The following is a 25,235-nucleotide window of genomic DNA, read 5'->3' as shown; positions in this document are numbered from 1 at the left end:
AGTGATCAATGAAACAGACTTGGGTGCTCAGAAATAGACCCAGACAAAAAAAAAAAGTCAATTGATTTCTTAAAACCACTTTATTGAAGTATAATTTACATGATAAAATCTACTTAAGTGTACAGTGCATTTTTTGGAAAACTTGGGTTGCACAACCATCAATCACCACAATCCACTTTTGTAGCATTTCCAGCACTCCAAGAAGATGCTTTATGCCCATTTGCAGTCACTCCTCATTTCCCCCGCAGGCAACTACTGATCTACTTTTGTCTCTATAGGCCTATCAACTGATTTTTTTTGTTTCAATATTTATTTGGCTGTGCTGAGTCTTAGCTGTGGCATGTGGGATCTAGTTCCCTGATGGGGGATTGAACTCAGGGCCTCTGCTTTGGGAGCATGAAGTCTTAGCCACTGAACCACCAGAGCAGTCCCCATTAACTGATTTTTGACAAAGGTGTAATGGCAATGCAGCAAAGAAAGGATAAACATGTACCTCATACATTAAAATTAGCTCAAATGGGTCAAAGACCTAAACATAAAACTATACAACTTTGAGAAGAAAATGAAAATGCTGCACCTTGGGTTTGGTGATGAATTTTTAGATAACAGCAACAACAGCACAATCCATTAAAAAAAAACCACTAACAAATCAGATACTGTCAAAATTTAAAACTTTTGTTCTTTACCTTAAAAGACATTATTAAGAGAATGAATAGACAAGACAGACTGGGAGAAACACCTGCAAAGCACGTATCTGATAAAAGACTTGTACTCAAATATTTACTGAACTCTTAAAATTCAGTACACCTGATTTTTAAAATATGAGGAACAGATCTGAACAGATATTTCACCAGAGAAGGCGCATGTATGGCAAATAAGCATATGAAAAGATGCCCAACATAATTTTTCACTGGGAAAATGAATTATTTCAACCACAATAAGATACCATTGCAATGGGAACCTTCATTCACTGCTGGCAGTAATGTAAAATATCACAGTCGCTTTGGAGAGTTCGGCAGTTTCTTATAAAGTTAAATACACACTTACCAATGACTCCGCAATCCCATTCCCAGGTATTTACCCAAGCAAAATGAACTGTGTTTATATTAAAACTTGCACATGAATTTTAAATGACAAACCTTGGTATGTCCATACAATGAAGTACTCAGCAATAGAAATAGAGCTATTGACTCACACAACACGTATGAATTTAAAACGCATTTTATTATGCACAGGTGGCTAGGCTTAAAAGGTTACAAACTGTACAATTCCACCATTTATGTGACATTCTGGGAAAAGCAAAATTATAGGAACAGGTAAGTGGTCGTGAGGTGTAGGGTGAGGGGCTGAGTACAAAGGGGAATTTTTAGGGTGATGGAACCATTCTGGATAGTACAGGGATGGTGGGCAAACACATCCTATGCATTTGTCAAAGAACTGCCAGAGTGAATTTTACTATGTGAAAAAAATATAAAACTTTCTAAAGAAAATGAAAACTGCACCTTGGGTTTGTGATGTCAAGGGATCCCAGATGGAATGCAGAGTGTGACAAATGAATCTGTTCTGCAAATGTCTTATAACCTCAATGAAGGGAACAATGAGCTGTACTAAGTTACTTCGGAAAATGTTTTGAGTGGATACTATTTAAGGTTAAAGAAAAAAAAGTACTTAAAAGAACACTATACCCTAGTTGGTCAATCTGTTTCTCATAGGGGTACAACATAGTTATTCTGAAACCACTATGTAAGTATTCCAGGGTTCAACAAATAAGCAAATAAATTGTAGATAAAAGAAGCCAGGTTTCTCAGAGAAAGAAGTTAGGAACAAGCAAAGATGCATAAGCAGAATGAAACTTATAGTGCTGAATGAGAATCAGTTTAACTTAATATACCTACAGATAGATATAAACATACAGACATGTGTACCCATATACTGGTTAGTATACATATTTATATCTCTCAGGTCATTTCACCGAAAAGGTGTAGACACAGTAGCAGCAAGCACACCTAAACCCCAATCTTGGTTTCTAAATACCATTCTCCAAAGAAAGGAACCAAGGCTCCTTGGGGAAATAGCTAATACTAGGGCTGGCATCCAGATACACCTACAGTGCTAGAAAGTAAGATTAGTCTTAAAAAAAAAAAAATGAGGGTACGTTAAAGGATTTAGAGGCCAACTTCAAAGAGCTCCCAATAGGCAAAACTAAACAATTTGCACAACAAAATAAATAACAGGTGTACTGGATTTTGACTCAAAAGTATAAAATAATCATGATTACATACTAATATAAACAAATGACCAAATAAAGAGAGGAAAGGAACAAATCTTTAAAAGAAAATTTGTAAAGCATATAGATACTGCTCCTTCCCTTTGAGTGTGGGCTAGATTGAGTAACTCACTTCCAAAAAAAAAAAAAAGAGTATGGAAACTGGAAAAACCTGCAGACACCATCACTTTAACCAATGAAGAGACATCACTAGGAACACCTGTTAACTATGCACCCCACAATATGAGACACTGTGGAAGGGCACATGACGTCTGTGCTATCCTCCCTAATGAAGTATAGCCTCCAATCTGATAAACACCAGATAAACCCACTTTGAGGGCCATCCTACCAAATAACCAACCAGTGCTCTTCACAGTCTTAAGGTAAGGAAAGACTGAGAAACTGTCATCAGACTGGAGGAGACTGAGGCAGCGATGACTAAATAAATGCACCATGGTACCTTGGACACGGTCCTGGAACAGAAGAGAACATCAGAGGAAAAATGGGTGAAAATCAAACATAATCTGTATTTTAGTAAATAGTATGGTACCAATGTTAATTTCTGAGTTTTGACAAATGCATCATAGTTTATATAAGGCGTTAGGGGAAGCCTATGGAAGGGTATAGGGAATACCTCCATACTACCTTTGCAATTTTTCTGCTAATTTGAAATTATTATAAAATTAGTTTGTCTTTGTTTTTTCTTTTAAAGTATAGGATAGAAGCCTCAGCACTGAAAGCATGCTTGTATTTTAACATTATGAAAGGGAACTTAACAGAAGATTATACGCATTTTCACAGCAACTTGATCAACACCACAGTTTATTTGTAAACATATTATAGTGTCAATAATCAAATTGACAACACTTTATACATTTCATTGTATAATATTAACATACCAGAAAAAAATCCACTGTACTCAGTTACAGTTTTGGTATTTTAAAATCTTTAAATACAAACTGTATTTGAAACACTGAACATAAAAGAGAAACACAAATGGCAAAGTGGAAACAAGTAAAAGAAAGCACTATTCCTGCAAAAAAAAAAAACCACAATCATCTGATTACAATTTTAAAAGAAAAAAAAGGAATCAAGGAAGTCAGATGATCTTAACAACATAAAGTTACATTTCTTCAGACCTATGTGAAAGGTGAAATTGTACCATACTAAATTCTATGTCCTTTTTTTATATTTCTTTTTTCTCTTGGTTTCTGAAGTTTGCCAATGGTTTAAGCTACATTAAGGACAAAAAAGAGGGGAGGGAGCACAAAGCCAAATGAAATTACTTTATACATCTGCAGAAAAACTGGATAAAAATTCTTTCATAAATTTTCTTTGGCAAATAATAAATTCTATGTTTTACCTTTTTTGTTGAATAGGATCCACACATAACATTTAAGCAATGCATCTCGACATGAGTTAATGTATGAATGAAACAAAACCAAATCCATAAAGTAAAGCATAAAAGTGGCTTTCACATTTTGCTAATTTCAGCTCTAAAAATGCAGATTCTCCATCTTTAAAAGTATGAAAGGTCTTCAGCTGGAAGTGGAATCTTTCCTCATTCACATGAGAAACCAGAGGTGACCATGTGCTTTTTTTTGTACTTTCCCTAAAATTCATGATCATTATTAGGTTCCATTTCTTCCTCTATTATCCCTCAAAGGAAATATAGCAGCAAATCACTCCCATATTTTAAGTTTTAAATTCACCGACAACAGGGTTCACTACCAACTACAAACATTCAATGCTTTATTAGTGTACATGTCATCACCAAAGGCTTAGCTTGTTAATACAGAAATAAATAAAATAACTACAGTTAATCTGAACAAAGCAAATGAGATTAAAGAGCCTTGATCAAATGAAATACTTAAAACAATCAGGTGAAAAACTATAAAAGTTACATACATACCTAATAGCACTAGGAATGTACAATATCAATTATTGGAAAAATAAATGAGTGATTCACAGTTATAAGAAATATTTTAATATTAGTATTTTTCCTTTTATAGACAAACATTTATAACATACACTTGGTTTCCACCTCATATAAGACAAAGTAGAATACTAAACGTTACTGCATTTACCCCAAACACAGCACTGACTGTGCCACAGGTAACCTGCTTCAAAACATTTAATAGGTAGGCCGTGGTATTGAATGCATGGTTATGTTAACAGTTTTAAGAAAGACATATATTTCCAGAAGTACGTTAAATACACAAATGTCAGTTCTATAAATAACAAAAATTATCAGCAAAAATGTTTAGGTTTAACCTTCCCAAATTTTCTAATGCTTTAAGTATTTTAGATGTATGCTGTTTGACCAGTTAGTTTGGTTAGTTTTAAACTAGCAAACCGTTATTCTATGAGAAGAGCTAAACTATAACACTGCACAAAGTTCCCAAGGAAGGTAACTTGAAAAATCTAAAAAGTGATTCCAATTATTCTAATTAACATTTGCGATACTAAAAGAATCAAGGACTCAAGAAAACATTTTGAAATTACTCGATTTTTCTTTATCATTTTGTCTAAAACTAGTCACATAAATTTAAGATCCAAATTGCCTAACAATGTGTCCTCACAGCAGGTTTGTCACTAAAATGTTTTGATCAGAAGACATAGCCTTAATGCCTCTAAATGTAATTCTAAGCTAAAATCAAAATCCTTGGTTTGAAACCTCAAATTCAATTCTGTAACAACTCATGGGTAAATGAATCAGGGAGAAAACATGCAGCAGCCACAGCTACAAGAGTGGAAAATAAATTCTATTTTTCCATAAAGACTCTATGAAAATATAAAGCCCCAAATGAGCGACAACGCAAGTCCACATATAAACATTGTTTAAAAATAGAATGTTTCCCAAGCTTCTTATGAGATGTCAATGTATAGTCATAGTCTGCGTTAAGATCTTCTAAGTCAACGTTGAGCCATACCTAACTATGCTGATTTGCATACCTTCAACAATGTTCAATTGATATACATAATTTACAAACATCCACAGCAATTCTTAATGCCCCATCAGATCATCTCTCAATAATGGATGTTTCAGTTTTATAGTTTTGCTACTTTAAATACCAAGAAGCCTTTTCAGAGGAAGAGTTCCACCTCTCCCGGTGATCCCTTAAAGAGTAGGTAACAAAATATAAAATTAAACAAGATTTATGTTTGATAAACTAACATATAAAATTACCATTGCAATATTCATAGTGACTGCTTATAAACATAACAGTCATCATAAAGCCTATAAAGTATATCCTCAGTTTTATAAAAGAAATGCAGATTGTCTCAAGGTAAAAAATACAGTGCAGGCTGCTAAAAAGCTCTTTGTTGCATTAGGAGGTGCAGGAATGGGAAAACTTCCGAAAACATGAACGAGTTCCCCAAACTTTAACATCAGTTAAGCATGAATTGCACTGCAGCAGCAGGAAGCTTTTTAGTGGCTGGCACTATAAAGCTAACGTTAAGAAAGAAAACAGGCAGAGAGGGTGGGCAACAAATGATGTAACCAAATTATTGCAAATGGAGATTAGCAATAAGAAGTGACGAGGGTGATCGTCCACTCCATTCCGTTAAGATACCATCTTTAAATACTAAGTTCTTTGCAGGAAGGGGGACTCCCATGTCAGCACAGGATGACTGGGAAAGCAAACTTGGAAAACTGGCCTCAGTGTGAACGTCCAGTGTTGAAGCACCTTCCTAGAAAGAGCAAGAAACAAGACAAAAAATCCTATTCAACACTTTACCAAACCACTTAATTCAGCTTATGAGAAATCAAGACCTTGATTACCTAAGAAATGTTTATGGAATGCACAGCACTATAGGAGAGGCAAAGATGTACCTCATGAACCCCAAATAATCAATGACTGGTGTTAACATATGCAGAAATGACAAATACACTCAGATGATGATAAGTACTTTGAAATAAAGAGGAGTAACAGGCTATGAGAATAAGAAAAAGTTGGTTCTTAGATAATCTACAAAACCCCTCATGCAACATTAAGCACTACAATAATCCATCCACTCCCAAGGCTCTCAAATTCACACATTTAGCACAGACTTCTTGTAACTCCAGGCTCCAATTTCCTCCTATCCAACATCTATCTTTGGATGTTCATCATAAATTCCACACTTAGCATGTCCATAACCAAACTTAAATTTTCCCCCACTGGGTCCTTCCCAGTCTTCCCCTACTCCATGCACTAAGCTAGTCAAGAAGTATGAAAATCATCTTCATTCTTCCCTTCCTTACCACACCCTCAATCTTTCCTCACATTTATTTAACCACCAAGTTCTCTCAATATACCTCCAACATGTATCCCAAAGGAGTTTACTTGATTCATTCACCACAGCCAAGGCCACCAGTCTCCAATGAAGTGGGGTCCTCACACCAAAATGAGTTGCAGGAGGGTGAAAATTTCTTGTATCTATTTATTGCATCTAATAAAATTTCTGTTTTTGTGTATGTTTTATAATATACACAATTTATTTTATTACAGGTATAGCAGTAATAAACAAACCTGTAATAAACAAACGTGTAATAAACCTTTACTGCAGATACATACAAACTTTTTTTAAATGAAAAAGGGTGTTCATCCATCAATATCTCTCACTACAGTTATTACAATAGTCTCCAAACTTGTCTTATTTCTAAGCTTATCTGTTTTTAATCTATTCTCTAAACAGTAACTAATCTTTTTAAAAAAGTCAATTAGAAATAATGTCATTCCCTGTTATAAGTCTTTAATACTAACGGTTTCTCTTTGCAGTAAGCATAAAACACATATTCTTTCACATACTCTAGAAGGCCCTGCGCTCCTCATCAACCTCACCTCTTGCCCCTACCCAACTTTCACGAGGCTTCTGCCACACTGGTCCTCTGGTTTCCTTGCAGGCTAAGTGCCTTCCTGACACAGGACTTACGTACCTACTAACTTCGGCCTGGAATACTTTTTCCTATTCTTTAGATTGCAGCTTATATGTCACCTCTACCTTTTTAAATTCGGTCTGCCTTTAGATTCTATCATATCTGAAGGGGTTTGGCTCCTTTAAGGCACACATATTGAAATCTGTAACTACTTATATATTTCAGTGTCTCCTTGACTAGCTCTCACACAACACTTAAGCTCTATTAGTGTCTTAGTACTGTTTCCCCAGCACCTTGTAAAGACTCTGGCACAGAGCTGACTCAAGTATTTACTCAGAGAATGAATGAAGCCAAATTCCAAAACACTAATTTCATAATGTTAGAACAGATATTTCAAACAAAAAATATTCCATTCTAAAAGTTTATCTACCAATAAAGTCTACGGTATCCATTCTTTCCTTGGGGGTAAGACAGAAGGTCTAGAGCACTGGCTTTCACTACCGTAACAGTCAGTCCCATCTCATTAATCACTGCACTGGGGAATCACTGCAGTTATTAATGGAAGTGTACTGACTCAAGAGGGGACTTCCCTAGTGGCTCAGTGGTAAAGAACCTGCCGGCCAATGCAGGAATTGCAGGTATAATTCCTGGGTCAGGAAGATCCCCGGGAGAAGAAAATGGCAACCCACTCTAGTATTCTTGCCTGGGAAATCCCCTGGAGAGAGGAGCCTGACGGACTACAGTCCTTGGGGTCACAAAGAGTCTGACGTGACATAGCAACTAAACAACAACTGACCCAAGAACCAGCACCTAGCATGGTACACAGCCCATGGCAGATGCTTAAAACATTCTGTTAAATGAAGCACCAGCACGGAACAGTTCAAGCCTCCTAAAGACCTGACCATTGAAATCACATATAAGTCAGTTAACTTTCTGAATTTCAGTATCTTCATTTATACATTAAAATTACAACCTATTTCATGTCTTACCGCTGTGGAGACTCAGTACAAACACAGAAGTGTTTTGGACACTATAAAAGCTCTATGCAAATACACCTTGGGTTTTTTTGGGTTTTGTTACCTGGAATGAGTGAACAAAGTTAAGGACTTGTAGAGACAGTTTTCTACTGGAATGTAAGAGGTTTTGAAGGCTGAAAAAAATGGGAAAAGTTTAAAACAAATATAACAAGAACTAATATCTTATGAGAGTTTAATTTTAATAAACATGTTAATATATGTATATACATCTCAATTAATCACATAATTTTTAAAAAACAATTGCAATGGTTCTCATCAATGAAATTTCTGCTTGTTTTAATAATATGGAGTAAAGATGCATTAAAAAGACCATTTCAAAATAAAACATCATGTACAACCAAAATTAGAAAATTACCGTTAAAAGGAAAAGTTTAAACTACTACCAAATATAAATGTTAAATGCAAGAACACTTTAAAAATAAAAATGTAGGAACATATTTTCAATTGTAAATTGGTAAGCATTATAGTGGCAATCATTAAAGCTATATAGTATTTTTACCTTACTTTGTTTTCCTAAATAACAATGTCAAGGAGGTCTGTAGATATCACCTCTCTCTAAGCCACCCACCGTGATCATCAGATTTAGTGATACTCTTCTCTGCTAACCAGTCTCAGGACCCTTACCATACTGCCTCTCAGCAGCCGCTCCCAACCGATCAGAGTGAGCATACAAGATAAAACCTACATGTCACATCTGATGAGTAATGCATGTTCATTTAGAAAATGTGGCAACTGAATAAAATTTAGAAAGTCAGCTACAATTCTACTCTAAGAGACAATCATTACTAACATAACTTGAGTTGTGTATATTAAGAGAGACGTGCACAAGGGAAATTTCTATAGATATTTACATATTAAAAAAAGCTAGGTGCACACAGTCATATAAGTATGCCCATTTAAACCATACTCCCACCAAATCTGAGAAACTAAGTCAGTATTATTAACCAAAACGTTGTGTCCAAAATATCTGCATATGCCTAATTTCTGAGGGACTGAACTTTAATTTTAAAATACAGAGCAAAACCTTTAAATGAGCCATCTTTATTCAATCAATGAACAAGCATGTGTGAAATAACAGAAAGTAAGGTACAGCAACTAATATTGAGAGCTTAAAAAGTTTCATACATGAGAAGACGACAGCAAACATAAACCCTCACCTCTCTTTTCTGCAAAGGCCATGGGTAGCAATTTTTCTGCAGACTTTCTGGTTTAATTCAGAACTAAACAGTGGAATCCCAAAGCACAACTCGAGAGGAACCCAATCTGCTTCTGTTGTGGCAACTACAAAAGGGTACACAAGTTATTAATCATGTATACTTCATGTATTACGACTGACCAGGGTTTAACCGTCAGTCTGATCTCTGGTCAGAGATCCAGAGATTTTCATAGATCCTCCTGCTTCCACTGACACCCACCAGTGGGTTTAGCAGGGGAGAGGACTCAGAAGGGTGTCAGTGAATCTCTGAAACAGGAAATAATGTTTTTTGAGTATGTACATGCTTCTGGGAAGAAGGCACACAGTTTCCATCAGATGCTCAAAGTGGCTTTTTACCAGAAAAAAAAAATCGAATTCAAAACATCTACAAGATGAGAGAATTAACATAGGAAAAATGAAACATTTTTTATTTTCATGTCACATTTTATAATATTTTAATTATTCTAAGTATATAAAAATGTTTCCTAGAAAATACTTATGAAAAGGTCCATTATAATAAGAGCAAATGATATTCCAACAGTATCTCTGCAAAAGAATTAAACCTCAGAAATTAGTCAGAGATTGTAAATAATTTTTAAAGCCTTACCAGAGTTTTGCTTTGTGGCCGAATCTAGAGTTGCTTCCTCAATGACCATTTCAAATGACTCTGTGCTCCCATTCACATCTGAGCCTGAAGCCAAATCAGGTTCCCCTTATAATTGAAGGGCAAACACAATAAATATTAGGACTCTAGAAGTTGGTATATGTTGTTGATGAGTCAGTCCTAACAGAAATAACAATGGAAAATAGTGAACGGTCTTTAGCCTAAAGGAGAAGTTGTTAAGTGGGAGACAATTTTGTCCCGCAGGAGATATTTGGCAATTTTGACATGGTTTGGTCGCCATGAACAGGGACAAGGATGTTACTGATATCTAGGGATCCTAAACATCCTACAATGCACAGGATGGTCCCCTAGAACAAAGAACTACCCAACTCAAAACATAAATAGTACTGAGGTTGTGAAGCTCTGGCCTAAAAAAACAAGGATTCACAAGGCAGAACACAAGTTTAGACCTTCAGTTCATTACTAAAGTCATTTCTGTTCCCATGGAAATATGCAGTCTGATTACATCATTCCCTTTCAAAATATTTTGATTCCCTATGTCTTTCAGCATAATACATCCTCTGAGATCTTCTAGATCTTACCTATTACTTCTCTACTCTCTTCTACTACAGCCCATCAAACTCTTCTGGCCAAGATGAGCTACTCTCTTGCCTGATTCCCTCTGCCTAAAGCTGCTACCCTCCAAATAAACAATAATCATCTATGTGTAGATAACGTCTCATTTTTCAAAATTCAGTTCAACCTTTACCTTCTCTGAGAGGGTCTGATAGCTCAGCTGGGCTGAGATAGGCCTTCCTGTTCTACTTTAGCACGTTAAGCAGCAGACCCTTGTATCTTAGTCTCTTAACACTACACAGTAGGCTGATTCAGTTGCTTGTCTCTCCCCCAGGGTTTTTTTACTCCTTAGGTCTTAGTAATAGAAATATCTCCAGCACTTAAGCAGGTATTTCGTAAATGTGCATAGAATGAATGAAATAAAACATGACAGCTCTAGTAGACATTCTTTGAAATGACTAATCCACAGCCCTCTTTTCTAAAAATACTCCTGTGATACCTGGCAGTCAACTGTTGAAAGTTACCCAGCTCCTTTGGCCAAAGGTATATGGACCAGGAGTGAATACCTAATTCAATTAACTAGATGGCTAGCAATTAATCTTATTCTCTCAGGATTTCAAAGGAAGAGGTTCAGTGAATACAGTCAATCGACGATAGAGATCTGAATTAAAAAGTTCCCTAGAGTTGTGGACCACAGGTGACATCATGGCAACCAAAGCCACATACAGCCAAAATTATGCCAGAGCAGAAAACAATTAGTAATGAGAAGGTGATTTGAAAATGAATCTTTAAATTAAAAAGAAAGGTATCTAAGGAAAATTAGCTATTGTCAATATGCAAGATGGGCTGGAGACAGAAAGAAGAATGAGGCCAGGAAGACTAAGCAGGAAATAGCTGCAATAAAACATGTGTAAAATATCAAGACTCAGACTAGAATGGTAGTTACAGAGAATTAGAGAGAGAGGGAAAGAAATGAATGTAAGACATTTCTTAAGACTAAGTCACGGAACTTGGAAACTAACTAGGCTGAGTGCGAAAGGAGAAGGATGAGACAAAGACATGATTTTTAAGGCTGGCGTAACTGAGACAATGGGGCCTCTGACAGAAAGAGGAAAGCTGAAGGGGAAAACTATTTACCCTGGTTTGAAAATAATTTTACAAAGACTGAAGTTTTGAAGCCATTATCCCAAAAAGGAACTTAATTTAATGCCTATAAACAGAAATATGACAGTAAAGGGCTAAAACACAATAACCATTCTGCACTCCAACCCCAGGTCATCACTTCTTTACTTATGCACTTAGTATTTTCTCCATCTGAATAACTGATAATTGTCCCAATGACGTCACAGAGTATTTTCAGTGGAAAAACATTAAGTATTAAATAAGTCAACATCCCCACAAAGTCCCCATGCTTTTTAAATATTAATTTTGTGATACACTCAATGTCAATTATCTTAACTCAAAGGACACAACTATTGGCTAACCTCTCTCATCAGAAGCATCACTGAGTTTTCTGTTTGCAAGTTGGCTAGAAGCATTCAACATGGTGACGTATCCACAAAAATGCTGCAAGTCCACTTTGTTCCTCAATGTTTGCAATGCTTTATGAACACCCATATTGACACGAGTAAACTCTAAGAACAAAGAGTTGACATCAATTATAAGTCAACAGTTTTACAACAAAACACCAAAAACTTAAATATACTTTCCTTTTGTTAACATCAAACAATTCTTCGAACTACTTTTATATTTTATCAAGATTGATTCCAATGAATAAATATCTATAAATGTAAAAGGATGCTGTACATATACAACATACTTATAGACCTCAGAAGGCAATTGTTGTAACAAAATAATTTACCCTCTAAGTAAAAAAACATGGCCTGTCAATAGCAAATTCTCTAGGCTTCTCTTTGTACTTCTATTCTGCCTTAAGTACTTACTTAGTGGGCTTCTACCAGGCAATTCCGTATTGAATACCCAGTTTTTATTTTTTAAGAACAGTAAAAGTATTTTTATTGAAACTAAAGCAAACAATGTACTTGAAATTATATCCCTGATAAATTATTTAAGTATCAGCTCAAGTTCTCATAAATATGTGAACTTACAAAAGAGAAAGATGCTCTATAGCCAAATATGAATATTTCTCTTTTTTAGAATTCTCACAATCATCTCCAAAGGCAAAAGAGTAACTGATCAGTTCTCGAGATTTTATGATTTTTAAAATCCTGTTGTCACTATCCTGTATCTCCTGGTGAACAATTAATTTGTCCACAGAATTTATAAAGTATCAGAGGATTAACTGGCAAAGTTTAGTTGCAGAGAAATACTTATTTTTGAATAGGGGCTCTATTTTGAAGGAGAAAACTCTCCTCTCCAAATTTTGTACACATTTATTCACAACAGCCAAAAGAGAGTACTTAATTTCAAATGTGAAATTTACAGCCTAGTCATGTGAAAAGGAAAAAAATACCTATGTAAATCTTCTTCTTCTTCCCTGCTTTGGGGGAGGAGGGACAATGGTGACTAACATTTTGGAAGAAAAGTTCTTATATGAATTAACAAAAGTTAAATTACTTGAATGATTCATTGCTCTCTAAAATTCCAAGCAATATGACTCTAAGAACAAGAAAAATAGATTATAGAATGGCAATTTTGCATGGAGCAGGAAACACAGGTGCTGAATATACTTTCTTAATAATCAACAGAGGAGAGATGTTTTACATTAAACAAAATGAAGAATGAATTTGCTTTTACAGAAATTCTCTGAGCATCTTTCATCAAATGTATTACAGCTCACAATTCTAGAAAGGAGTAACATTAAACAGGCCTTTTCACCCTTGAACCTAGAATCAGCTTAATTTAGCTCAGACTCTACAATTCACTCAAGTCCTCTCTAGCAGGAAAAATAAAATTTAAAAACAATTTAAAATTATTTATTCATTTTAAACTAGGTTTTGTTTAAAGTGTTTTCTCATTTTCTCTAAGGACTCTAGACTGGGAACTTGTAATACTATAGAACAAACTTAAATCAAAACACATTGACCATTAATAAAAAAAAATTTCAACTTGTTTTTGCTAAAAACAAATGCTGAAACAGGAAATAATACGCAAGTTCTCTGTAAACTATAAGTTAATTTACAAATGCTCATTAGTGTCCATAAAAGCCCCATTAAAAAAATAAAATAAAAAGACTGTAATAACATTGGGGGGAAAAAAATCAACTTTCTAAGCATAAAATCCTCCCTGTGACTTGAATTTTCTGCCAACCTACAAACAAACAAACAATAAAAGGAAACTAAAAGGTTAAACATACAGAAAACCTAATCTTCCATCTAAGTAGCTGCCTATTTAGCTTCTCATCTCCAAGACAGACTAGTATTCCTTCTAGTCCTAGGTCCTAAATGAGTCTTATCCTATTAGTTCTTTGTGGGAAAAGGCACGTGACAGAAAACTACCTTTCCCAATACTCTTTAAAAGCAGAATGATTTTAAGACCCTAGAACTTAAAAAGTTTAAGAATTTACTTCCTGCTGTGCTTCCACTGAATTATTGACAAGACTAATTAAAAAGAAGTCAAATGGATACAATTTGAAAGTAAGGTACCTCCTTGTAGTTCTGTCTCATCAAATGGGAAAGGTATGTGGACAGTTTCTCCTATCCCATGCAAACCATGTCCCTAAACATGAAAAAACACAAGTTGAAAGGTATATGTGAAACCTGTATTTCCAACAGTAGATACTCAAATGACAATTAAAACTGTGCCTCATGATGGTGTATTCCACCTTAAAACTCCATCAAAATGCTCTCAATACTTCTCTGCTTTTCTCCAGCAAGTAAACATAATCTTAAATCTTTATTAACCTATTAAGGCAATGTGTCTCAAGTGAGTGTACGGGTTAGTGAAAAAACAGGTCAATCAGGTGTCTGCTGAGTGAAACCTGAATGAGATCCCGTGCACTCATGAGGGTTACCTATAGTGCTGAGAAAGGAAAGTGATGGAGGATCTCCCAAGTCCCCTGGCACACTGTGGATTAGGAGTGCAAATCTCAAAAACCTGCACTGAATGACATGTACTCAAAATGACTTGCTGCAGCACTATAACTGTATACAATTAGAGACAACCAAAATGCCTGTCAGCAGGGGACTGATGATATAAATCGATGTGTGTATTTTCAAGGCATCTGCAAAAAAAACGACGCTCTGTACAAAGTGAAATAGAAAGATCTTCCATTGCTAAGTGGAAAAAGCATGGGGCATGTCTGTATGTAACTGCTTGCATATGTATAAATTCTAGAAGGGTACAGCAGAAACAAATATGGTTGCCTGATTTGGAGGAGAGTCAAGGAGTGGCAACTGGACAGAGTGTTCAGAGGGCAGTGATACTTTTCTCTGTGCACCTTTTAATAGTGTTTTATTTTTGAAATGTGAACTATCAATTCATGAAAAAAATCTATGAATCTAACCCACCTCAGTCCCACGTTACAAACAGCAATTTATTCCTCACATTCAAATAATTACAGTTGTGAATGATAAACATAAGGTATTTCATTCTATGCTTATATAGAATCATTTTAATAGAAAAGTTAACACTGGGGATCTATACATTCTTTCCCTCTAAAGAAGATCCACACATTAATCAAATTCAAGATACTGCGATGTAAAAGAAAAAAATAATTTCAGGGGAAAAAAAATCATATTCATTTACTTGGTTCACATAACAACTTGAATATGTTTCTAATATCTTGCTTCTATTCCATTGATACATTTATGATTTCAATCCTAAACAAGATGGTTATTATTTATAAGAACATGGTTTTAATCAAAAATCTTAATTTTGCTGTTTTAAGTTCCAATAAAGGTAAATCTTTTTTTCCATAAAATTTAATAAAAGAGACATTCTTTTTTAGAAAAGGCAAAACTCCTTAACAAACAGTTTAAAACTCCTCTCACTCTACTTTCCACCACTGCCACTGTAGTGAACATTTTTTGAGATCTTCCGATGTACTAAACACAGGTCTAGAGCATTTTATGTAGATCTCCCATCTCAGTCATTCTTTTCAACAATCATATAAAGGTAAGAACTTTTATTATCTCCATTTTGCAGGTGAAGTCACTGAAGTTGAAGGAAGTTAGTTAACTTACCCATTTAGCCAATAAGTGGTGGAATCAAGATGTGAACTTAGGCAGTCTGACCCCTCAGTTCACGTCTAGCTCATTCTACTCCGTTATCTCCACCACCACCCCTACACTTTATGTCTGCCCTCCGGGCTAACGCATCCTCTGACGATTTTTACTACTACCCGTGTGCTGATGCTGACGCTCAAGCCAATCTCTCTTGTTCGATCTCTCATTTGAATTTCAGAATATTTTCAATTACCTCCTAGATATTTCTACCACTCAAATGTCCCACAGGCTCCAAACACGCCACCCTCATCTGCTCCCATAAACCAGCTCTCCCTCCTGTGTTCTCAAGTGTGTGCCACCATTCTTCCACCTTCACAAGCCAGGTTTCCGAGGAATCATCCTTCCTCTTCCCACCTCCTTCTCAGATATCTGATCAGTTCTATTTATTTTGTAGTTCAGTTCAGTCGCTCAGTCGTGTCCGACTCTTTGTCACCCCATGAACCACAGCACGCCAGGCCTCCCTGTCCATCACCAACTCCCGGAGTCTACCCAAACTCATGTCCATCGAGTCAGTGATGCCATCCAACCATCTCATCCTCTGTCGTCCCCTTCTCCTCCTGCCCTCAATCTTTCCCAGCATCAGGGTCTTTTCCAATGAGTCAACTCTTCGCATGAGGTGGCCAAAGTACTGGAGTTTCAGCTTCAACATCAGTCCTTCCAATGAACACCCGGGATTGATCTCCTTTAGGATGGACTGGTTGGCTCTTCTTGCAGTCCAAGGGACTCTCAAGAGTCTGCTCCAACACCACAGTTCAAAAGCATCAATTCTTCGGTGCTCAGCTTTCTTCACAGTCCAACTCTCACATCCATACATGACTACTGGAAAAACCATAGCCTTGACTAGACAGACCTTTTTTGGCAAAGTGATGTCTCTGCTTTTTAATATGCTGTCTAGTCATTCTTATTACTGCTTCCCTAACCTAGGCTGTCCTCATCTCTATCTGGTCTCCAAGACTGAAAGCTAATCCTATCTTCTCCCACTCAGTCATTCTCAACAGTCTTCAGGCTGACCTTCTAAATCACAACTGACCATGTTAATACCTTGCTCAGCACCCTTCACTAACTACCACGGATCTAAAGGGAAAGTCTAAGCACTACAGTAAGACAATTAAGGTCCACTGCCCTCCAAGGCCTGCCTATTGCTCCAGATGTATCTCTGATCACCATCCATCACACTGCAGCCCACCCCTCAAGATGACGTAACAGCTCACAAGTCCAAGCACATGCTCCCACTTCATATTCCTGTTCGTTTATTCAACAAACACTCATTGAGCAAGCTCTGTGAGCCAGGCACTATTCCAAGCACTAGGGAACTAGTTATGAAGAAAGAAGAAAAAGATCTCTGCTGCTGCTGCTGCTAAGTCGCTTCAGTCGTGTCCGACTCTGTGTGACCCCAGAGACAGCAGCCTACCGGGCTCCTCCGTCCCTGGGATTCTCCAGGCAAGAACACTGGAGTGGGTTGCCATTTCCTTCTCCAATACATTTAAGTGAAAAGTGAAAGTGAAGTCCCTCAGTCGTGTCTGACTCTTCGCGAGCCCATGGACTGAAGCCCACCAGGCTCCTCCGTCCATGGGATTTTCCAGGCAAGAGTACTGGAGTGGGATGCCATTGCCTTCTCCGTCACACCAGCTAGGGTGGTTATAATTAAGAAATCAGGTAATACCAAGGGCTGGAGGGAATGTAAAGTCACTTTGGAAAACAGCCCAGCAGTTCCTTAAACAGTTAACACATAAAGCTACCACGTGACTCTGCATTTCCACTTCTAAGGCTATACCCCAAAGTGACAACATGGCCACCTTGACAACAGGAAAAAAGCCAGTCACAAAAGACTGTATATGATTCCATGTATCTGAAATGCCCCAAACAGGCCTTCTACAGAGACAGCAAGTGTCGAGGGTGGGTGGGTGGCGTGAGAGTGGCATAGGGGAGTGAGACCTACAGGAAAAGGAAAATGTTGTAGCACTGAGTGTGGTGCTGACTGCAGACATCTATGAATGCACTAAAAAGCACTGAATCACATAATTCAATTGGGGAATATGGTATGTGAATCATATCTAAATTTTAAAGCTACTATTTAAAAAAACAACAAAAACAGGGCCACACAGGTAGTGAAAGCTGAGGCTGGCACTCAAAGTTGAGTCTGACTTCAAAGCCCACATTGTTTCCACCACTCTCAACCTGCAAGACAAAGGCCAGGACTAAAATCCTGATCTCTGGTTCTTTATGTGTCAGTTTGACAAATGTCAAATTACTGATGTCTGACTGAGACTCAGCAGAGAGTCAAACAAATTACGATCTTTAAAATTAAAATCCAAAACTGATTGTTTCAAATAAGGTAACTTATTTGAAGGTACCTGAATCAAAACTGCCGAATGTGTCAGGGCATCGTTCAACATTGTGAGCACATTAGACGTAGGAACCACCCCAGGATCATGACCCCAAGACGTTATTAGTAATCGATCATAACCCTAGAGGAAAGAAATAAATAAAACATACCAGGGCATTTAGGAATTTAAAAAAAAATTAAGAAAGTTATCTAGAATAGTGCTTACCAGTTTCTATCTTTCTCAAAAATGATTTTAAAAAAACCCACAAAAACATACCTGGAATATATCTGGCAGTTTTCGAAGTCTTGTCCCTTTGGATAGCAAAAGAGATGGTGGTCCTTGCCTGGTGATGTGGTAAATGTACAGTTTAAACCAGACAGAACTGACTTCTGGGATAGCTGGTCCAATGTGCTAAAATCATAGAACAGGTAAAATAAAGCTGTAAATACTTATCTAACGAAGCCAAATTTCACAAGGGACTAAGTATACTCTTACAGCTAATGCCTCATGGAAGTGTTAACTGTTCTCAGCCTTATGAGGATAAATGTTAAATACCCATTCAAATAGTTTCAAATATATCCTGGAATTGAGAAAGCAGTTCTTGTCACTGCAGTTAAGAGAATGGACTCTGGAGCAGTTGGCTTATGTCTGAAACTTGGCTTCATGCCCTCGGCCATATCGCCGCAGGTTACTACTTAAGGTCTCTTGTTCCTCCTTTTGCTCATTTGTAACACGGCAACAAAATACTTACCTCTTCAGGACATTGCTAAAAGTTTGCAACAGTACCTGGCAGCACATGATAAGCACTATATCAAAGTGGTAGTTATTACCAGTAATAATTTTTCTCAAAAGAGAGATTATCTATCCTTGCATCCATCTTACTACTCATTCAATTCATGGATTCCTACTATGCCCAGAGGCTGTGTTAAAGAGTAGAAGGAAGTATGTATGTGTGGCAGAGGGGAGGGGACACAAAGAATTACAAAATGAACACAAAGATTAGTAAATGCAAATCTAAACCCACTCCCACTGAACAGAGGACAAAACTGGGCTAAGAGGGGAGTGTGCTCATGAAGCAGCTAGATCTGCACAGGCAACAGAATCATCCATGTACCAGAATCCCTTCCTTTTTTCTACACCATGAGACACAGCACACTGAGGAAACCAGGCAGGATGTAGCACAATCCTCGCACTTTGAAAATGGTACACGCCTTGCTAAGAATACAAATATATGAAACTGATTTTCAAAAAGTAAAAGACCAGAAGTCATCTTTTTAAAGGTAACTAGAGTTCTATCTTTCAAGTATAATCTTTCCTTGTCAGCTTATTCAGCATCACAGCCCCACTTCCTAAATACTTCATTTTTTCCTCATTAAAGTTATCTTATCCTTCAAGGCAATCCAGGTTTCCTTCTTAGAGCATCCGAAAACATTCTCTTTGAAATTCTGCTTTCAAGAATAAAACTGTAATCGAATGTGTCATTAATCACTCGACAATGGTGGTTGGTGGTTTAGTCACTTCAGTCGTGTCCAACTCTCCGTGACCCCATGGACTGTAGCTCACCAGGCTCCTCTGTCCATGGGATTCTCCAGGCAAGAATACTGGAGTGCGTTGCCATTTCCTTCTCTAGGGGCACTAGACAACATATACACACACACACACACACACACACACACACATATATATAAAGTACCAATTATACCTCACAAATTGAACATCTTACAACAGCAATACATACAAAACTGCTTTCTGAGTTGATGATTTTAGTATCTGCTATCTATAATTTGAGAAACAATACCTAAGACTGTTAAACCTCCCCTTCAAGCTGCCATGAGGACAAAGAAAATAATGCCAGAGCAGGCTTTCCAGTGGGTCTTTCTTTACCTGAGGGGTGCAGCTGCTGACGGGCCGGATTTCGTTGGTGAGAGGAGCCATGGAAACAAGCAATGTGTAATTTTTGTTTAGAACTCTGCTGCACGTTGCAGGGTCCAACCCAAGAAGGCTTTCACAGCGCAAGAGATCCAGAGGAAAACCTGAATTGTGATCAACCACATACACAGAATCAAAGACTGACAACATGAAACAAAAATGTCGAAGATGAAAATACTGAGAACTGCCTTCAATATTTTAAATAAAAATTTAAACTTTTAAAAATAAGGTAGAATATCTTTTAAAAAGCACTTTATTTCCTAGGAGGTCAACTAAGACTTTCTAAGATTTAAAGCTAAAAGTTTTTATTCTGATCCAGAAAGATAACTGTCTACTGGTGTTTCTTCAAGCTAACCTTTCACTTTAAAAATACATTTGCTTTACCTTACTTCCTCTCCATCATGGCAGGGGCATCTTATGAAAGCCTAAGTGCCATGGGAAAGCTGTATCCTTCCCTCCCCCAATTTTCAATCTCTATAAAAACTTCACAGCCAAATTCTGAACTGACCAGAGGGGCAAGAATTTCTATTTAGAAACACATGCCCTAAACTGTGGTCCATAAAGCATGAGCTCAGCGTGCGAATAATGTTAAGTGCACCCACTCTTAATCCTTCTGAAAATTCCTATTCTATTGCTGCTAAAGAGATCACGGAAACTTCAGAAGATCAAGTTAACCCTCTAAGCAAAAATGAATCTAACAACGTATATGGCTTGCTAAAAGAACCTAGAAGCCCTGAGTACAGTTGGCACTTAAGATCTTGGTCTTTAACACCATTCACCAGTAAAAGAAACCAGGCTCCTAGGGGAGAAGGCTGATTCCAGCGCTGGAGCAGAAACACAAAGTAAGATAGCTTTATCAGAAAATAAGGAATTACTCCCCACCAAATTTAAAAAAAAAAAAAAAAAGAGGCATTGCACGACAAGAGGAGTCCACTGGGAAAATCTGAGACAACTGTAGCAAAAAAAATAATTAGAGACAATAATGACTGATTATAAATCATTGAAAAAACTAAAAACTGATAAATCCATATTGAGAATATAAGAGAAAGCTTGGTCCCAAACGTTAAATGAGGAAGAAATGGTGGAGTTGGGGAAAAAAAAAGATCAATTCGCAGCCATCACAGTAAAGAATGGTTCAGACAAGGATCAACAGAGAATGCTAAATCTAGGAGGAAACACTGATCGAGTAGGATATTTGCATGGTCTTAAAGTGTCTCCCCCTACAAACTGCTTATTGTGGGGGGAAAAATAGTGGACTATACAATGTAGAAATCAGAAAACACACTAGCTGGGTGATCAAAATTCGCTAATATCACAAGAACAGAAGCTTATTCATAGTTTGTTTAGCAAGCATTTTGTTCTGCATGATCAGGGGTACAAGCAGTCCAGCTAACGGCATATGAGGCAAAGGGATTCTGGAGGGTCTGTTTGTGTCTGGCCACTCACAAATAAACAAGGGAAGTGCCTATGATCTTAACTAAGTTAGGCCACACAATGTTTTCATTTTTCAAGCAGTGCCTCAAGCTGTCTAAAACCCAAAGATTACTATGAAATTAGTCCTGTCACAGTATCAGAGGTTTGCTTCTATGATAGCATCAGAAGGCTTTTTGCTTTACAATGAATATCAAGTACTACATGATACACTCAAACTACAAATTACTAATGATATAAAAAGAAAATTCTTTCTACTCAAAAATAGATGCTTAAATACCAGTACTACAGAGTTTCTTGTTTAAAAATGAGTAAGATTGAGTTATCCCATCTGGCACCTACACAAAGCTACCTTTCTTAACATGGAGGGTATTAAGACCTAATGCCCTAATAAAAAGTTAATTCTTTATCTGGAATGAATAGCCTTCTTTTCTATGAATCTAAAATGGTACTAGTTATACACCATTATTAGAAAAATTGAAAATAGTCACTTAAATCATCTTCTGTGGTTCTAATGAGGAGCCCCAGTTAAGAACGGCTGGTTAGAAGAATGAAACTTCATAAACAATCGCAGATCTGGTCTCAAGGGAAGGGAGGAAGTTACTTACATTTTAACTTTGGAGCCACATCAGTAAAGCTCCAGAAACAGTCAACTACTAAATGTGCTTAAAGGTTAGAATTATACTTTACTTTACATTTAGTTGATGATACATAGATTATTCCTTATTCATGTGAAAAAGTTTAACCCAACCCATTAAGCAATAGACTGTACATGAATAAATCAATAAAAACCTTAGTGTTCAAGAGAAGATAATGTAAGAGACAGAGCAAAGGGAAAATATTCAAGAGACATGGATTCAAGCCCCAGCTCTTCCATTTACGAATCATATGAGCTTTAATGACTAAATGCACGGGAGATTTAACCAAGAAAGCTTGAATTTCTTTATCTATAAAATGAGTTACCCCTGGCTGGTCACTAGCACTCTGTAACATTCTTGGATTCTATGATGGGCAGTAGGACAGTTCAAATATTCTAACCCATTATCTCCGAAAATCACTAAAAAGTCCAAGAAATTCCAGGGTTTGTGTATCCAGAGATATATTCAAGACTGTGGCATTCACTGCTAGGTCACATGATTTAATATTTGGTAACCAAAAAATGGTTACTATCAACAAACGTTTATCAAAAAGAGCTTTAGTCTTTCGGTATTTGGTGACTTAATACTCAGTTTCAACCGTTTATGAATAACCTCCAGCATGCAATCATTTATAATTCTGCTAAAGCATAACTCTGAACCAAACACTCTAAAGCCGAAGCAGTGGCTCACCAGGCATTGCGTGTCTAGCCTCACTCAGCTGAACTACCCAGAGGTTTTGTTCTCCCCTCCACAACAACTCTTGTGGAGTGACAAATGATTCCATCCTAAATGTTTTTAACTGAGCTGAAAAGAAAGGCAGATGCTGGTGAAAGAAGTAGAATGAAAATGGATATGACTAAGAAAATGATGGTTCTTGGCCAGAAAATAGAACTTTTAGGTAAATGAAAGAATGAGTGAAATCAAATGTGATAGTGGTGCCAAAATTCACAAGGCCCCCAAAATGCAACTCCCATGAACGTCCAAGGACTACAGGGTGCAATTACATTCACAGTGTAATGTTCTTACACTGGTGCCCAAGCTGCTGCATCTTTTTAAAAGCACACACTCCTGGGATCACTCTGCAACTCAGGAGCTACTACATCAACTCAACTAAAGTCTGGGAACCCATTTCTATCACAAAACTAAGAAGGCACACCAGGGCAGCAAGTAAAATACTTCAGTAAATACTACAGTAGCATTTGAATATGAAGGCCCTGTTTCTTACCTTTATAAAATGAATTCTTCATTCTTGATGCTTCATGCTTCCTAAATAAATTTTGTCGTTTGTCCACCTCTCAAAACAGATGCCTATTTCACATCTGTAGATAGGCATCTACAGATGCCTACATCCCATCCACCTACTTAAACAAATTAACACTCCCACTCTTCTTGCAGATAGCTAAACAAATTTAGATACAAATGTCAGCAGCACATAAGAGAGGAGAGAAAGTAACATAAGAAACAGCTGACAAGTAAAGAAATTCACAGAACAAGAAATGTTTTTAAATAAGTGACCATTAAATAAGTGAGTATGACTTGTTTAATTTCTTAGAAAGAAGTTCCATAGGATCATGTCTTCAAAATCGAGTATATTTATCATACCATAACTGGGTTGGTCTGGCTGTGCAGTCTGAGCAACTAGATCTTTATTATGACGCAGAAAGAGTATTGTGTTCCTCAGAGTGAGCGCATGGTCAAAATACCTCTGTGCTTCCCCTTCACCAGTGCTCTGAACCTGAAACAAGAGAACATACGGGTTGCAACAAAAACCACTCCCATGCCATTCATGCTAGTTTATAACCATAAAGTAGCAATATTTAGACATTATTAAAAATCAGCCTTTTCATACTGTGAAATTAGTTTTCTGCTTGCTCCTTGGAAGAAAAGCTATGACCAACCTAGACAACATATTAAAAGGCAGAGACATTACTTTGCCAACAAAGGTCCGCCTAGTCAAAGCTATGGTTTTTCCAGCAGTCATGTATGGATGTGAGAGTTGGACTATAAAGAAAGCCGAGCACTGAAGAATTGCTGCTTTTGAACTGTGGTGTTGGAGAAGACTCTTGAGAGTTCCTTGGACTGCAAGGAGATCAAACTAGTCAATCCTAAAGGAAATCAGTCCTGAATATTCATTAGAAGGACTGATGCTGAAGCTGAAACTCCAATATTTTGGCCACCTGATGCGAAGAACTGACTCACTGGAAAAGACCCTGATGCTGGGAAAGATTGAAGGCATGAGGAGAAGGGGACGACAGAGGATGAGATGGTTGGATGGCATCACCGACTCAATGGACATGTGTTTGAGCATGTTCTTGAGTTCTTCCAGGAGTTGGTGATGGACAGGGAAGCCTGGCGTGCTACAGTCCATGGGGTCACAAAGAGTCGGTCACAACTGAGCGACTGAACTGAACTGAAAAATTAGCCAATCAGAAATTTGTCCAGGCAATACTGAAACACGTATTAACCTCAATCTTGGTTGAGCTTTCATTTGACTACACTTTGGAAGGTGACAGAAATTATCCCAAAAAGTAAAACTAACAACTTCAGCAACAAAGTAATGCCAAATTATAACATTATATGTTCCATATATGATTCAAATAGGGTGCTCAAAAAACTCTAAGATCTGTATATTCTGCTTTGTCTAGAAAAGTAGTCTAATCCATGGTTACCAATGACGCCACTATTTTATCACCCTGTTCATAACTTTGCAAGGGACAACAGAGTATGTGATTCAATACAGCTGTTAAATATCACTGAACATACAGCTTCAAATCACTCAACAAGGATTCACTGAGCCCCTGTTCTGTGCTATGACCTCTTTAGGATGTAAGGACAGAGGAGTGAACAGAACTCCTGCCTTCACTGGGTTTACATTTTAATGCATGCTCTTCTGACACTGAGTCAGTCACCCGTTTAATATGTAAAAGCACACACATTCCAGAAGCAGCAGAGAAAATAGAAGCCCAGGTCTACAGGGGGAAATAACTAATTATATCTGCATTACATTAATAAGATCAGCCAATTAAGTTTGATCAAGATGAAGCTTCCTAAAAAATAGCTAAGAAACTATTTTTAAAAACTAAACTTCAGACTAAAGGGCTTTTCCAAGAATGTCTATGTGGCAAAAAAGAATACAGATATATAAAGCGTACAAGAGCTCTTCCAATTTGCTATACTTGATA

The 25,235-nt window shown here is 37.1% G+C and overlaps 1 protein-coding gene across 7 annotated transcripts in view; it reads right to left on the bottom strand.

Annotated features, from left to right (window-relative positions):
- Nucleotides 1–1,205: 1,205 nt before the first annotated feature.
- The window catches only part of FAM91A1 (family with sequence similarity 91 member A1), a 42,437-nt gene continuing 18,407 nt past the window's right edge, over nucleotides 1,206–25,235 (bottom strand). For 4 of the 7 annotated variants that reach the window (XM_081498952.1, XM_081498953.1, XM_081498954.1 and 1 more), the window contains exons 15-24: nucleotides 23,656–23,788; nucleotides 19,940–20,088; nucleotides 18,332–18,466; nucleotides 18,083–18,196; nucleotides 14,148–14,220; nucleotides 12,027–12,176; nucleotides 9,970–10,074; nucleotides 9,325–9,448; nucleotides 8,211–8,280; nucleotides 5,764–5,962 (exon numbers count right to left, since the gene is read on the bottom strand). In XM_081498952.1, coding sequence (XP_081355078.1) covers nucleotides 5,777–5,962; nucleotides 8,211–8,280; nucleotides 9,325–9,448; nucleotides 9,970–10,074; nucleotides 12,027–12,176; nucleotides 14,148–14,220; nucleotides 18,083–18,196; nucleotides 18,332–18,466; nucleotides 19,940–20,088; nucleotides 23,656–23,788 — 1,239 coding nt within the window. In that variant the 3' untranslated portion in view covers nucleotides 5,764–5,776. Of the gene's footprint in view, nucleotides 2,740–5,763; nucleotides 5,963–8,210; nucleotides 8,281–9,324; nucleotides 9,449–9,969; nucleotides 10,075–12,026; nucleotides 12,177–14,147; nucleotides 14,221–18,082; nucleotides 18,197–18,331; nucleotides 18,467–19,939; nucleotides 20,089–23,655; nucleotides 23,789–25,235 lie in introns of those variants that run through there. The other 3 variants (XM_081498949.1, XM_081498950.1, XM_081498951.1) reach the window with 1 other exon arrangement.

Source organism: Giraffa tippelskirchi, chromosome 6 (assembly GCF_054371585.1).
Source record: "Giraffa tippelskirchi isolate mGirTip1 chromosome 6, T2T-mGirTip1v1.2.pri, whole genome shotgun sequence".
In the NCBI taxonomy this organism is placed as follows: Eukaryota; Metazoa; Chordata; class Mammalia; order Artiodactyla; family Giraffidae; genus Giraffa; species Giraffa tippelskirchi.
Note: the sequence above shows the minus strand (reverse complement) of the source record. Positions and strands in the feature narration are given on the sequence as shown.